The sequence below is a fragment of the Echinops telfairi genome, unplaced genomic scaffold (genome assembly GCF_000313985.2).
Source record: "Echinops telfairi isolate 266 unplaced genomic scaffold, ASM31398v2 ScPeMD7_7457;HRSCAF=8495, whole genome shotgun sequence".
NCBI lineage: Eukaryota > Metazoa > Chordata > Mammalia > Afrosoricida > Tenrecidae > Echinops > Echinops telfairi.
Window position 1 is genome coordinate 44,468,413 of NW_022111357.1, and position 15,649 is coordinate 44,484,061.

The window sequence follows — 15,649 nt, forward strand, 5'->3', positions numbered from 1 at the left end:
CTCCCAGAGCAAGTGGCGGTCAGAAGTGGCCTGAGTTCCCTGCTTGCTCTGGGGTCTGCTGCCTCACCCCCACTTCCTGTCCATGAGCTGGAGGAGGTGGCAGAAGGTGGAGGGCAGCAAACGGGACCAGACTTGGTCGATTGGTGCTGGTGTGTTTGTGTGTGTTGGCAGGGGGATGCTGGGGTAAAACCTGGGACCCAGTTCTGTGAGGCTGTGTGGCCATGGGTAAACTGCTCACCCTATCTGTGCTCACCAGAGGCAGGGCTCCCCCACCTGTCTCTGTCACCAGGCTCCTTCTCCCACAAGGCCCCTTGGTGTAGGGAGAGAGATCCTGTAGGCTGCCCTTCAGGGATCCGCCTGAGGGCTTAGGAGGGAGGGTGAGAGGAAGTGGGGGTTGGGGGAGCCTGATCTCCCCCTCCGGGTCTTCCCCACCTTCTCCAGACCATGTTTAGGACTCCATGTGTCCCCAGGTTCAGACACACTGGTCAGGGAGCCTCAAGGTCAGAGAAGGTGCCAGGCCCACCTCTAGGGTTGAGAGTGACCCACTTCCAAAAGACTTGAAAATTTGGGGACCTGGTCCTTTGTAACTTTTTCTGTCCCCCAGGAATCAGGACCTGGACGGGGCTTTCAGGCCACTAGTTGAGTGGTCCACTTGTCGGTCGGTTTGTCCTACTGCGGTGTCTTGTGGGTTGTTGTGATGCTGGATGCGCTGTCGAAGCTCTGCCGCTGGTATTTCAAATGCCAGCAGGGTCACCCCCAGGGAACAGGTTTCAGCGGAGCGTCCACGCTCAGCACAGACAGGGACGGAGGACCGGGCTCCGCACTGCAGAGGAAGACCCGCGGCTGCAGACCTTGTGCAGAGCTGATGGTCAGAGACTGGAGGCCCAGTGAATGGACGTGACATGGCGTCCACGTGGCTGGGGGGGCTGAGTTCTCGGAGTGGAGTCCACCATGTGAACCCTTTGGGAGGGGAGCCGCCGGGATCTACATTTGCTGATGGGGCACGACGACTCAAGGTAAGGAGAAACAGCTGCGAAAGTCCGCCAACGATCGGACCTGGGAATAGGAGGTATGAAGTTCAAGGTATGAATCTCGGAAAGTTGGAAATCGTCAGAAATGAAATGGAACGCATAAACATGGGTATCATCAGCATCAGTGAGCTGAACTGGACTGGTATTGACCACTTTGATTCAGAAAATTGGGAATAACACAATCAAGAGGCAAGGCATTCATTGCCCAAAAGGGCATTGTATTCATCATGGAGTACAGTGACATCTATAATATGTCTCTCTGCTTTCAGGGAAATCCAATCAATACACTATTATTCAAATTCTTTTTTTTTTGGATCTGAAGTCTTTATTCATACAGTAAAGGGCCAATCTTTCTGTTTCATTTGTGAGGTGAACTTTCCCAACGAGTTTCTCCTGTGCCCGTTTCTGATTTTAGAAGAATATCATCTTGTGCTATCATGTCAGTAACCTGTTTTATTTCCATTGTATTTTTCATAAAGCAAAAAACCCAGATCTTTCCTGTAAAAAGTTAGATGGATGTTTTCTCATCAATTTTGTATCATATTTACCGCTGAGAGGGGGGGGGGAACAGTTTTAATTTAAGTGTAACATGGTTAACAATGACAGAATTATAATTTACCAGGTAGACATATAATAAATAAAAACAGCACTTGGAAAAAGTCCTTTGAAGGCAGGCCTTAAGGAATCGATCGCCTGCGCCTCTTACACAGGTGTGTCATTGCTAAGAGGCCAGATCCAAACATGCCTCTGTCAAGAAACAAGCAAACCGAAGGCATGGCTGCTGCGGTGTCCGCTGGAGTGACTGGTGCAAACGCCGGGGCAGGAGTGCTAATCCAAGTCCTTGACCCGGAGGCAGATCTCCTCTGTGAAGTGGGAGCACTTGGAATTGCCTCCCAGGTCTTTCGTTAAACTCTTTCCGTCTTTAACTGTAGCAAAGCATGCAGCCTCGATCTTTGCCGCTTGGTCAGAAAGGCCCGTGTGGCGCAGCATCCTCACCGCTGAGCAGGAGAGCAGTGGGGCTGGCCATGTCCTTGCCAGCTATGTCCGGGGCAGTTCCATGAACCTAGTCACCGACATAGTGGTTTGGAAACACCATTCTTCACGGAATGGAACCAGGGGGCCTTGGAGAAATGTCTGATTCTGGGGCTGGAGTTAGCAAGAGGCAGGCTGAACCTTGCACAAGACCAGGCTGCCCCCCGCTCAAACTGGGACAGCTTGAACACCCGAAAAATGAGCAACAGTGATGGATCCAGCCCCTAAGGATGTCTCCATACAAGTTTGGCACAACGAGAACATCATACTGGGATGGGTCTTGCACCATATGATGTTGGCTTTGTGCACGGCGGTGACGTTGCTCCGGTGATTGTTCCGGGCATATTCGAAGGCAAACTCCAGTGATTGTGCCGGATTGTTCCGGGCGTATTCGAAGGCTTGCTTGCCTGCTCGGTGATAAGCTTGATGCTCTGCACAACTCCGTCGACAATCACGTGCTCGATGCCACTGTATTCTCCTTCCGTGTCCTCACGGATGGTGACAGTATTGACTATTATTCAAATTCTATCAACGACTTCGGTCAGAAGTTGATCAGACATGCAATCGAGACGCACTGACAATTACTGGCCATTGGAATGTAAAAGTTGGAAACAGAGGAAGGGACAGTCATTGGGAAATACGGACCTGGGGGTAGAAAGGAAGCTGGAGACGGCATGAGAGAATTTTGCAAGACCAACGACTTGTTCACAGCAAGTATATTTTTTCAACCACACACAAGGCAACTATACCCATGGACTTCCCCAGATGGACTACGACGTCTGTGGGAGTTGACGATGGAGAAGCTCAAGAGCAGCAGCTAAAAGCGGCCAGGAGCTGAGTGTGGAACAGACCGTCAATTGCGCAGGTGTAAGTTCAGGTTGAGCTGTGGAAAAGCAAAAGAAGTCCACGGGAGGCAATATCCAGCCTCAAGTCTATCCCACCTGAATTCGAGACCATCTCAGGAGAGATCTGACCCCTGGAGCACTAATGACAGCAGACCTGATGAGCCGAGGGAGGACATCAAGGCCACCGTTCACGAAGAAAGCAAAAGGTCACTGTATTAGTCTGGGTACTTTGGAGAAACAAATCCACAGCGACTCACGTACAAGAGAGAGTTTTATGTAAAGAAAATGTGCATCACGAAAACATCCCAACCCAATGCTGCCCAAGCCCACAAGTCCAACATTAACCCATGAACCCAACACCAGTCCACAAAGTCCTCCACCCCACAAAACAGAGGCAATAATGCCGACTGCAGGAAGAAAGCTGAGTCAGTGAACGAACAAGCATCTCAGCACTAGCAGGGGTCTCCACACGGCTGCTCCAGCACCCAGGGCTGCATCAGGATAGATCCATGCGGCTTCTCCTTGGGGATGTCTTGTAGGAAGTCAATCTTGCAAGCTGAAGCAGGGAACTGCTAAGGCAGCTGCACCCTGGTGCAACCATCACAAAACAAGAGACCCGAGAACTAGAAAGGTGAGGCTCACCACCCATTTATCCCTCCGCCTTTCAATTAGCCCCACATGTGATTATCGGCCAGGCTGGCACAATTAACTAATTCACTCATTTAAAAGACAGGAAAGAAAGACAAGATCCAAGTGGATGTCAGAGAGACTGTGAAACTTGCTCTTACTTGTCGAGTAGCTAAAGCAAATGGAAGAAAGACAGGATGACGTCTAAGAGCAAAACAGAGAATTTCCCAGGGCAGCTCCAGAAAACAAAGCCAAAATCGGCTCACAAACAGTACAAAGACCTAGAATTAGAATACCAAAACAACACACGCAGCATCTCTGAAACTGAACGAACCCAAGAAAAAAATTCAAGCCTCAACTTGCAATCTTGAAAGATTCTGTGGGCAAAATATCAAATGATGCAGGAAGCATCAAGACAAGATAGAATACACACAGTCACTGTACCAAAAAGAACTGGTTGACATTCTACCATTTCAGGAGGTAGCACACGAATAAGAACCAATGGTGCTGAAGGAAGAAGTTCAAACAGCACTGAAAGTATTAGCCTAAGCCAAGGCTCCAGGAATCAAATGGATGGAATACCAATGGAAATGTTTCCACAAGCTGAGAAGCACTGGAAGCACTTACTCATTTATGCCAGGAGATTTGGAAGACAGCTATTTGCCTAGCTGACTGGAAGAGATCCATATTTGTCCCATTCCAAAGAAAGGTGACCCAACAGAATGCTCAAATATAGAACTATATCATTAGTCTCACATGCAAGCAAAATTTGGCTGAAGATCATCCAACAACTATCGCAGCAGCACATTGACAGGGAGCTGCCAGACCTTCAGGCTGGATTCAGAAGAGGACGTGGAACAAGGGATATTATTACTGATGGCAGATGGGTCTTGGCTTAAAGCAGAGAATAAAAGGATTCGACTGTGTGGATCATAATAAACTATGGATCACCTTGAGAAGAAAGGGAATTCCAGAACACTTAACTGTGCTCATGCTGAACTTGTACATGGATCAAGAGGCAGTTGTATGAATGGAACAAGGGAATCCTGCATGGTATAAAATTAGGAAAGGTGTGAACAGGGTTGTATTCTCTCCCCATACATGTTCAATCTGTATGAAGGGGTACCCCCAAAAAAACCAGGATTTTTTCCCAAACTACGTATTTTTTAAAAAAATTAAAAACAACCTTGTCACCTTCAAAGTACTCTTAATTACACTTAATACATGTGTCAAATCCGCAATTCCATTGTTGGAAACATTTTTTAAACTCATCTGTTTGGATGGCTGACAGCACCTCCCTCATTTTTTCTTCACCTCTTCTACATCAACCAATCACTGTCCTTTCCTGTCCCTCTTCATTCACAAACAAAAAGAAGTCGCACAGAGTGAGGTCAGGTGAGTTAGGTGCACGAGGCAAGAGAGGCATACTGTTTTTTGCCCAAAACTGGTGCACTGAGATGGCTGCGCGAGCAAAACCAGTCCCCCATCTGACACAAATCAGGCCTTTCTTGGGGGGCGTCTCACACTGTTAAACAATCTTTTCAGACCATCTAAGTCGAAAGCTTGATTAACGGTCTGAACTGGTGTAATAAACTCCAAATGCTCTATCTCCCTCACATCAAAAAACCAAATAAGCATCAGGGGTTTTTTGGATACCCCCTGGTACGTTCAGCAAACCATCAGAGAAGCTGGATTATGTAACGAGGAGTGTGGCATCGGGATGGGAGGAAGACTTATTAACAGGCTGCGGATGACACCGCCTTGCTTGTGGCTGATGACGATTGGACTGCAGCCTTCAGGATGAACAACGACTCACTGCCAAGAAGACCCAGGCGCCCACCACTGTGACAGCATGAGAAATTGAGAAATGAAACTCTAAAGGGTTTGCCTTGCTTGGATCGATGCTCACAGAAGCAGCAGCCCAAAGATCAAAAGACAGCGTTGCGCTGGGTCCGTCTGCTGCACCAGGACCTCCTTAGAGGGCTGAGAAGTAAGGAGGTCACTTTGAGGACTGAAGTGCCCGGGGCCCATGCCGTGGTACTTTCAATGGCCTCATGTGCCTGTGCAAGGTGGGCATTGAATCAGGAAGGCTGAAGAAGAGCCGATGCATTTGAATGATGGTGCTGGAGGAGGAGGCTGAGGACCATGGACTGACAAAATGACAAACCAATCTGTCTCGGAAGAAGTAAGGCCAGAGTGCTCCTTAAAGAGGCAAGGATGGCAAGACTTCATCTTACATGCTTTGGGCATGTTGTCAGGAGAGATCAGTCCGAGGAAGCCCCTGGATGTGATGGATGGATACACAGCTGCAACAATGGGTCCAGGCATAGGAATAATTGTGAGGATGGTGCAGGACCAGGCAGTGTTTCCATCTGTTGTGATAAGATCAGGATAGGTTGGGAGCACTTGATGGCACCTCACAGCAATAGTAGAGGGAGGAGCTATAAGAGGGGGAGGGGCTGTGGCAGGAGGGGAGGGGTTGTGGGAGGAAGGGGAGGGGCTGCAGCCTGAGCCTGGAAGTCCTGGTGGCCTGGTCAGCCTGCATTGCTTGCTCCCTGGCTTGTGTCCTCCCTTGATCTGGGCCAGCTCCAGGCCTGGCCACACGGGAGGTGTCCCTCACTAGCTGGAGGGCCCTCAAAGGCCATCTATTTGTGGCCTGGACTCTAAGGGCAGTGGGAGGCGCGTGTGACCAGGAGGACATGGTATTTTTGGCAGTGGGGGTGGGGCTTTCCTTGTCACACTGCACCACGCTGCCCCGGACGCACTGAGACCCCCCTCAGAGCCTCACCCAGCTGTGGGGTCCCAGGTAGGACACATCCCTTCCAAGGGGCCCCCTTGGTGTAACCCACAGGGACTTCCCAGGAGCTGGGTGAGGAAGCGAAGGTCAGTGGGTCAGGAAGCCACACCCCCTTCTGAGGACTCTCCCAGCCCGAGAGGCCACCCAGCAGGTGTGGAGGGGCCGGGGGGCCTTGGATGGACTCAGTGAGTCAGGCAGAGGTGGGCATCCAGACCCTGGGAGGGCCCTGGGGCTGCCAGGGTCAAGGACATGTGCCTGCCTGCATCCTGTGACCCTGGTCAGACGTGCTCAGAGCTGCGGCCAATTCTCCCTGCTGAGCTGCGCCTTGGCAGCCGCAGTGGGACGTTGGCGAGCTCCAAGGAAGCCTGGCCCAACATGGCCCCAGCTCAGCGGGTGGAAGGTCACTACAAGACAGTCAGTCACCTGCTGAACAGTGGGGCCCGCCTCCCAGGCCACTTGCCTCCTGGGGCATGCTGGGACAGGCCAGGGGCTGGGAGCCCTTGAGCAGACAGAGACGCCTTGAAGGATGTGGGCAGCTGAGGAGGAAGCCCCAGCTGGGCCTGACGGAGCAGGAGGCAAGTGGTGGGAGTCTCAGCGGGAAGGGCCCTGCGTGACCTCAGGATCGTCCTCTGGTCTCCTTAGACACTCATGGGCTCAGTTTGGAAACAGGCAGCGTCGGAGCAGGAGAGCTTCCTACTCGGAGCGAACCATCTAACAGGTTAGGAAGAATCCTGCGGGGGCACAGTTGCCCCGGACGTACCCTCTGTGCTTTCTTTCAGGGAGGGGGTAGGGTACAGATCCTCAGGCCAGGAGCCCAGGGGGACAGAGCCACCTGCCACCCTGCCTCAGGGTGCCTGATGTCCTCCTTCCCGATGCCAGCTGACTCAGGATGGAAAACTTCCAGTACAGCGTCCAGCTGAGTGACCGGGACTGGGCTGAGTTTGCCGCCACCGCTGACGAGTGTGGCCTCCTGCAGGCTGACCTGGCATCTGGGGACGAGCCCTTGTCCAGTGATATTGACCAAGGGGACAGCAGTGGCAGCAGTCCCCCTGGTCCCCCGCCCCTCCTGACCTGGCAGCCAGTTCTGACGGGGAGGGGCCTGTGGTGCCCAGAGGAGGAGGAGGGCACAGGCACCCGGCGGCTGGTCAGCAGGTGTGAGCCTCTTCTGGCCCCGGGAGCTGGTCAGCAGACGCTGGTCACGTCCGCACAGTCCGGAGGCCAGCAGGCCCCCAGCTCCGGCACTGGCCCTCCTAGCCCCACGACGTCTCAGGGATTCTCAGGGGGCGACATGCAAAGGCTTCTGCAGGGCCCAGCCCCCCGAGGCCCTGTCCCTGGGCCCCCTGGGGAGCCCCCTCAGAGCCCTGGAGTGCCCCAGAAGCCCCCCAGCAGCCCTGGGGCCCTAAAGCAAAGCCCAAGCAGGAAGAAGAAGCGGGCAGCCTGCACCAAGGGTGGCGGGCACCCAGCCCCGCCAGACTCCCCACCGCCCTCCAAGGCCCGGATTCCAGCCCTTGCTGCAGAGGCTGACCCTGGCACCCCAACTCCCGCTCCCCGGCGGGGTGCAGGCCGGGGGAGAACCACCCCCAAGGCGGAGCGGCAGCCCATGTGCACCCCTGACTCTGAGCCCCCTTCCAATGGGGCTCTGTCTGCCCCAGCCTCCCAGCCTCCCCCTGATGGGGATCTGTCTACACTGGATTCTGAGTCGCTCCCTGATGGAGTCTTGTCTGTTCCCAACTCTGAGCCCCCAGCCCACAGGGCTCCGTCTACACAGAATTCCAAGTCTACAATGGATTCTGAGTCACCAGCTCACAGGACTCCATCTACACGGGATTCTGAGCCACCCCCGGATGGGGCTTCGTCTCCTCCTGACTCTGAGCCCCCAGCCCACGGGGCTTTGTCTACACAGGATTCTGAGCCACCCCCGGATGGGGTCTCATCTATAATCAACTCTGAGCCTCCACCTGATGGGGCTTCGTCTCCTCCTGACTCTGAGCCCCCATCCCCCAGGGCTCCATCTACACAGGATTCTGAGCTGCCCCCTGATGGGGTCCTGTCTGTACCTGACTCTGAGCCTCCCCCTGAAGTAAGCGAGTCTTCACCCAAGTCCCAGCCTCCACCCACTGGGGCCACATCCGCCCCTGTCTCCCACTCCCCACCGTTCTCCAGAGCCGGGCTTGTTGAGGATCTGCCGACGCTGGTCCCAGAAGTCAATCAACAGGTGGACCCAACTACACCTCTCTCAGCCCTGCCTGGCCCTGTTTCCCAGGACACCGCTGCGGTGGACATGTGCACGCCTGTCCCCAGAGCCACCACGGCTGCCCCCTCCTGGACCTCCGTCCCTGAGGCCCTGCCCGGTATGGGGGAATCTGGACCTGGGGCCAGGCTGGATGTGAGCCTTGCTGTGTCCCCACGGGAACCAGAGTCCTCGGTAGATGGCCCTGGCTACTTCTCAGGGGAGCACCCCCCAGGCCCTGGCCGGACCCCCAAGAAGAAGAGAGTCCGGTTCTCCATGGCCTCGCTGGAAGAGCCTGAGCCGGGGGAAGCCCTGGGCCCACCCTCACCAGCCAGAGCGGCACCGGGGGCCCGGGCGGCGCCAGGGGCCTGGGATGCTGTGGCAGTCAGGCCCCGGCCACCCCAGCCTCGGATCCTCAAACACCTACCTCCCCCGACCCCCTCCACTTCGGGGGACCCCCGATCGGGAAGCTTTGCCCTGACGCTCCCTGAGGCCTACGAGTTTCTCTTCTGTGATACCATCGAGGAGGAGGAAGAGGAAGATGAGGAGGGGGCCATGGGTCAGGTCCCCGAGGACATGCAGTGGCCTGACGTCTGTGAGTTTTTCTTCCGGGACAGTGGGCCCCAGAGGCCCAGGTCACGTGAGAGCCATGTCCTAGCCCCCAGCCAGCCAGCCGAACCTGTGCCAGCCCTTCCACCTGGAGACCCTGTGCCCATCTCCCTCCCTGAGGCCTACGAGCACTTCTTCGGGGAAGAGGGCTTTGACCGAGTGTTGGAGCTGGTACCCCCACCTGGGCCTCATGGGGCCACCACACAGGAGCTGAGCCTGGCCCTGAGCCTGGCGGGCAGGCGGGCAGGTGAGTGCTGGCAGCACCATGGCCAGGTCCGGGGACACTGTCCAAGGAGCCCAGCCGGGAGGGTGGCCAGGGCCCAGAGGGGCGGCAGGACCCAGGGCCTGAGCTAGGGGGCGGGGAGACTGGGACTGGCAGGGAGGGACGGGCCAGCTGCTGGCCATCCCAGGACCGTGGCGTCTGGAGGAACTCTTGCTCAGGCCTGGCTGGCTGCCTGCCCAGGCCAGCGAGTTCCCCCGCACGCCTGGGCTCCTGTCACTTTTGGAAGACATTTATCAGGAAGGCAGGCACCAGAGGGTCACCCTGACTCGACCTCACACACCACCAAGAGTCTCTGAGCACGTGTGACAGGGCGACTGCACTGGGCACAGGCGTGACTCAGGTCAGACGTGTTGGAGACAGGTGACTCTGGACATGTCAAGGAGAGGCGTGACGTGGGACAGGCGCCCTGGGTCTGGCTGTGTCCGGGTGGCCTGACCCTGCTGAGGGCAGGTGCCCCACGGAGCAGGACAGCTGGAGCGGGGGTGTCTCTGTCCTAGGGGAGCCTCGAGGGCCAAGCTCTGTGTTCACCTTCAGCCAGAGAGACATGTGCTTGGTGTTTGTGGCCTTTGCCACCTGGGCTGTGAGGACATCCGACCTGCACACCCCAGATGCCTGGAAAACAGGTTTGGGGCCCTTGGAGGGAGGGGGCATCACCTGGGGTGCTGTGCCTAGCAGGGGGTGGGGAAGGTGCTCCCGGCAACTCCCCGCCCTAGCTCCTCCAAGAGGGAAAAGGGGGTCTCCAGGCTGCAGCCAGCTCTCAGGGGCTTGGTGCTTCTCTTACAGTCTTGTTGGCCAACCTTGGCACTATCTCCGCCATCCGGTACTTCCGTCGCCAAGCCAGAAGGGGACATCCCAGCCCCAGCCCCAGCCCCAGCCGCAGCCGCAGCCCCAGCCCCTAAGAGTCTGGTCCTGTCCAGAAAGACAGCAGGACCAGGAGCCGACGGCCTGGGTGATGGCTCTGTCCTTTGGACCTTGGTCCAGGCAAGGGCTGGTATCCTGAGCTGGAGTTCCCAGTCCCCCGGCGCCACCAGAGGGTCCAGTGAGTGGACCCAAGGACCAGGTCCCCCACTGGCTGCCTGAGGGGTGGGGCTCTGGAGAATGCAATGAGTAGGGGGTGGACAGCTGATTCAGCTAGGGACATGGAGGGGGCCATGGGACGTCGGGTTCCGGCATGCATTGGTGAGTGTCCTTAGATGAGACAGGGGCATCATCTAAGGTTGGCTGTACCCTGCCTGGTGACCCTAAGCCGAAAGGGCAGGATGGGGTCAGAGCAGCAGCAAGGAGTGGTGGTGGGGCAGGTGTGTGTGGCAGGGGAGGAGTTGTGCAGCTATGGCTACGAACGAGGCAGGGGGGGTCCTGTTTCCAAGGCCTCTCTGAGCCCCAGGGGCTGTGGGCCAGGCTGAGTCTGAGGCTGAGACAGGGAGCAGGGTCCTGGGGAAGAGAGATGGCCGGCAGCCCCTGCAGGGCAGAGGTCTATAATACACAGCCATGACCGGACTCTGGGGGTCCCTGAAGAGCAGGCACAGAGGCAAGCACAGGAAGGGCATCAAGCAGGGACTGGGCACCTGGGTGGTCCCAGAGCTCCTGGGTGGCATTGAAGTGGCTAGAGGCTGAGGGCAGGGCACCGTAGGGGGGCAGGTGCAGGGGAGGGCTTGAGGGGGGGTGGCACAAGGCTCCATGGACTTGGGGTCTGAAAGACGGCCGTCGAGAGGGGAACAGGAGGACACAGAGAACCAATAAAATCTCCTTTGTTTCCTGCTGGTTGAGCAGCGCTGGTCTCTCCCGATGGTCCTACCCCCCCCTCCCTTCACACAGGCCCAGGCAAAACTGGGACCCCCACCTCCTCAGCCGTCCATTCGGGATATTTCCCCCTTGCTGATCTTTGATTCTCACCTCCCCTCACATTCACCCTTTAACCTCACATCCACTGACCCTCGCTGACCTGACTTCCCCAGCCCTCTGACTGCCCCTGCCTACCCCGGGGAGGCCCCAACCAGCTGCCCTCTCCCATTCCTGCCTGAGGACAGGACTGAGAGTCCTCCTGATGGCCCTGCTCATCTGACAGTCTGCCCTCCAGGGACCAGCCCCCCTCCTGACCCTTCAGCTGCCGGAGCCCAGAGGCAGGGACTTTAGGTTCAAAGCCCGGTCCAGATTTTAACAGGTCAAAAATGACAACAGATGGTCAGTTGTAAGTCCCGGAGAGATGGGCACAGGCCCCGGTCTGGCGGCTGGTGTGGGTGGCTCTGAGAGACGGCCGTCCACAGACCCAGGACTGTGATGCCATCAGATCCACTGAGTCAGGGCCCGCTCGGCCTCGGGTGCGCCCGGCCGGGGCCACTTCTGGCGGGACGGTGCTGCTGCCTCCTTCCCGGTGCTGTTGGAGCTTGGGCCTGTACTCTTCCGGGGGGAGCAGTGGGCTAGAGAGGGGGCAGGGAGGTCTCAGCAGGGAGGTCGCGAGCCTGCACCTCCAGGCCCAGGGAAGACCGCCCTAACTCACCTGGGGTAAGCAGGACCGGGTCGGGGGGTCCTTCCCTCGCAGTGGAGACCTGGGGGTCCCAAACAGCCAGTCTGAGGCTAGGCTTCCAGGGGGGCTGGGGCTGGAGGTGGGGCTGGGGGCAGTCTGGCCCAGCCTCTGCCTCTCTCAGCCACCTGGCCTCCCTCCCACATCTCACTCACCTTTTCTGCTCTCTGCCTCTGATCTCCACACACGCTGCACACTTTCCCATCCTCCTCTCCCCTGCACCTGCCTCCCTGTTCCCTGCAAGGCCAGTCCTTCCCACACCGCCCCCTGCCCACCACCGTCCTACAAGCCAGGCTGGGGCTGCTACTCACCAGTTGCGGCGAGTCTGGGGGCCTTGGCCCCCGGCCCTTGAAGGAGCCTCGGTGCCTCTGAGGGGTGTGACCCTGCGGGGCTCCCTTCTTGGGCAGCAGGTGGCCAGGGCTGGGGTCAGAGACGGGCACAGACACAGGGACGGCGGAGAAGGCGCCGGTTGGCTCTGGCCTGGGGCAGCTCTGCATGGCACTGAGAAACTGCAAGGAAAGCCTACGTGAGTGGAGGCCCAGCGAGCCCGAGGCCTCCCAGCATGACCCAGGCTGACCCCAGGCCGGCACACCCCAGACCCCAGACCCTGGACAACACCCGGACCTTAGGCTCCAGGCATACTCTGAGCCCAAGGCTGCAGGCACTGACCTCGTCCAGGCCCCGGACGTCTGTGATCTTGTGGTGGGAGGTGGCGGGCGGGGTGTAGGGATCGGCATACAGCGGGGAGTGTGGTGGCCCCAGAGAGTCCTCCGCTGCCCCCTCCAGGCTCAGTCGGCTTAGCTGGGGTGCAGAGAACACAAAGCATGGGGTCCCATGAGCTGGGCAGGGGGAATCTGAGAGCTCCCTTCTCTGCTACAGGCTGGGACACCTGGGAGGCGGAGAGAGGGGAACCAGGGCCGAGGGTGGGGCGCGGGGCTCACCTTGGTCAGGTCCAGGTCTAAGTGCAGTGGGGCGACCAGGCCAGGCCCCTCTCCCTGGGTCGTGCTCTTGGTTGACCTGTGGCTGCCCCCTCGTCTCAGTTCAGATCTCCGGTGACTGATGCTGGCGTAGCCTGGGTCAGTCTGGTCCTGTAGGGACCAAGAACCTTCCAGAAGATGTCTACCTACCACACAACCTTCTGAGGCTGCATGGAGCTCTCTCGGGTTCCAGTCTCTGGTCAAGAATATCGTGGGGGCCCAGATCCCACCACCCCCGACTTGTGACGTCCTGCCCATAGTGTACTCACGGGTCCAGGCTGGGCCTCGGAGACTGTTGGGGGCGGCACCGTAGACTCAGGGAGGGAGTGACTGGTGCGGGTGGAGGGGGGTGCTGGGCACCCGGAGCCCCAACTGGTCCGTCCATCCGAGGAGAGGGAGCCTCGGCCACCGCCTGCAACCTGGGCAGCCAGGGCTGGACTGAGCAACTGGCTCTCCATCACCCACGCTGGACACACCCTGCTGCCCTGATCTTACCATGGCTGGGACGTGAGCCTGGGGTCGGGGGACACTGGGTTGCCTCTGGCCACTCACCTGCATGGGAACCCTGGGCCCGGGGCCCGGCAGGACATGGCCCCTGTCCCTAAGGGCGGCGGTCCGGAGACAGAGCACCCAGTGGCCGTAATCCTCGTAACTGGCGCACACCACCCGGATGGTGTTGATCAGATGGCCTGGACACAAGACACGTGTGAGAGGAGGGGCCTCCTGGAGCCCATGAAAGGCCACCCCTCTCGAGCAGGCCCATGTACTTGGGGCAGGTGGGATGGGAAGGGGGGTGAGGGGCTGGAGGCAGGGCAGGGGCAGCCCCACCTTCAATCAGGAAAGAGCGGATCTGCTTCCCTTTCTCCTCCAAGTTGATGTGGACAGCGCTGAGTGACAGCTCCCCCTGCAGGGAGGTGAGCAATCGGACGTTGACCTCTGTGCCTCCCCCCCACCCTGTCCTGCCCTCCAAAGCAGAGGTGAGGGGGCATTGCCGGCAGGTTCTCCCAAGGCACTGAGCAAGCTGGGGGACCTCTGCAGTGGCCAAATCAGGGCCAGTTTCTCCTCTGAGTGAGGCCAACAGGTCTGCCCTGGGGGCTTTTATGAGCTGAGGGCCGGCACAGACGGACTCTATGGCCTCTCAGTCATCTTCACTGCTCCCGCCATGGGGATAAGCCCCACCGATCTGTGTGTGCATGTCTGTGACTGGGGGCTTTGGTCAGGAAGAAGGGGCAGCCCACACACAGAGGGCTGCGCACACAAGGTTAAGCATGCATGCACACACAGCAACATGTTCTCACAGGAAGGAGCACACGTGTGCCTATGTACACAGGTCACACGACTATGCACACATACAGGATCACGTGCTTTCACCAAATATGGGCACTTAGGCACACGCACACACGGGATCGCACATGTGCACACACAGAAGCACACATGCTGTTGCCATGTGCCATCGGGTCAGGTTCCACTCCCGGAGACCCATCCTGCGCCAGCCTCACAACGAGTGCTGTGAGCCCAGGGTGCAGCCTCTGTGGGCAGCCATCCTGTGCAGGGTCTCTGGCCCCTCTGCAGTACCCAACACGACATCCTTCCCCAAGGACTGCTCTCTGCTGACGACGGCGAGATGAAGCTGGCCGTGCTCGCTTCTGAAGCGCTTTCTGGCTGCTCGTCTTTCAAGACAGCCTTCCGCTGCTCTGCTCCAGCACCACGATCCAAAGCACCACGTCTTCGGCCTTTCTTAGTCTGTGTCTGCCTTTTATTTCTTAAATCACTTTATCGGGGACTCTTACAGCCCTCGTAACATTCCGGGCATCCATTACATCAAGTCTGTTTGTACATATGGTGCCATCATCCTGTCCTAAACACTTACTTTCTGGTTGAGCCCTTAGTATCAGCTCCCCGGGTCTGCCTTTCACACGCCTCTGGGGTGACGGGATGGGTCCCAGCTTGGGTCAGGCATACGTGGCCCTCAAAGTGGCATTTTCTTGTTCTTTCCCTCTTTACACAGGGCTTGCTCAGATGTGATCCCTGTGCCAGGCCGGGTGACTGCATGGCCACTGCCTTCACACGTGCCGGCTCTGGCACCAAGTAACACGCGATCCTTGACAGGTCGATCCTTCTGTTCACCATGACCTTGCCCAGGGTCCAGTTGAAAGGCATGTGGGCCTTCCTCCCAATGAGTTGTAGTCCCCAGGGAAGGCTCAGTCTTCCATCAGCAGCAACACAGGCCGCAAGTCCTCCTCACTTTCAGTGGGCATGGTTGGGTCATCTGCATATTGCAACAAGCCATGGATGCCATTGGGAAGAATGGGAATTCCAGCACACTGCATTGTGCTCACGGGGAGCCTGTCCAGGGACCAAGAGGCAGACACTTGGATCACACCAGGGAATACTGCGCGGTGTAAAATCAGAAAAGGTGTGTGTCAGGGTGGCATCCACTCACCGTTGTTTTTTAACTATTCACTCGGTACGCGGGGCAGATAATCCAAGAAGCTGGACTACGTGAAGAAGAACATGGCATCACGTTGAGGAGAGCTTATTAATCACCCGTGAGGAGGATCACACAGGTACATATCATCTCACATGCACACAGACTCACACGTGCACATCAAGCTGGGTCACACGCACACACAGGTGCAGACGTGTGGAATCTTACACACATGCACACTCAGGTGCACACTATTAATCACCCGTGAG

At 57.5% G+C, this 15,649-nt stretch overlaps 2 protein-coding genes and 1 pseudogene across 3 annotated transcripts in view; 1 reads left to right on the top strand and 2 right to left on the bottom strand.

Annotated features, from left to right (window-relative positions):
• Positions 1-1,787: 1,787 nt before the first annotated feature.
• Positions 1,788-3,020, bottom strand: LOC115872764 (annotated as a pseudogene).
• A 3,735-nt stretch (positions 3,021-6,755) lies between these two features.
• PERM1 (PPARGC1 and ESRR induced regulator, muscle 1) lies at positions 6,756-11,212 on the top strand. 2 transcript variants are annotated; one of them, XM_045299153.1, is made up of 4 exons: positions 6,756-7,050; positions 7,182-9,418; positions 9,952-10,077; positions 10,238-11,212. In XM_045299153.1, the coding sequence occupies exons 2-4, from the start codon at positions 7,222-7,224 to the stop codon at positions 10,351-10,353; spliced, it is 2,439 nt and encodes an 812-aa protein (XP_045155088.1). In that variant the 5' UTR covers positions 6,756-7,050; positions 7,182-7,221; the 3' UTR covers positions 10,354-11,212. The 2 variants fall into 2 exon arrangements, with proteins under 2 accessions (XP_045155088.1, XP_045155087.1); XM_045299152.1 differs by having other exon boundaries at positions 7,212-9,418.
• A 5-nt stretch (positions 11,213-11,217) lies between these two features.
• Positions 11,218-15,649, bottom strand: part of PLEKHN1 (pleckstrin homology domain containing N1) — a 10,574-nt gene continuing 6,142 nt past the window's right edge. Inside the window, exons 9-16 of the mRNA XM_045299154.1 lie at positions 13,781-13,856; positions 13,505-13,641; positions 13,222-13,371; positions 12,917-13,063; positions 12,645-12,776; positions 12,287-12,484; positions 11,952-12,000; positions 11,218-11,871 (exon numbers count right to left, since the gene is read on the bottom strand). Coding sequence (XP_045155089.1) covers positions 11,738-11,871; positions 11,952-12,000; positions 12,287-12,484; positions 12,645-12,776; positions 12,917-13,063; positions 13,222-13,371; positions 13,505-13,641; positions 13,781-13,856 — 1,023 coding nt within the window. The 3' untranslated portion in view covers positions 11,218-11,737. The remainder of the gene's footprint in view (positions 11,872-11,951; positions 12,001-12,286; positions 12,485-12,644; positions 12,777-12,916; positions 13,064-13,221; positions 13,372-13,504; positions 13,642-13,780; positions 13,857-15,649) is intronic.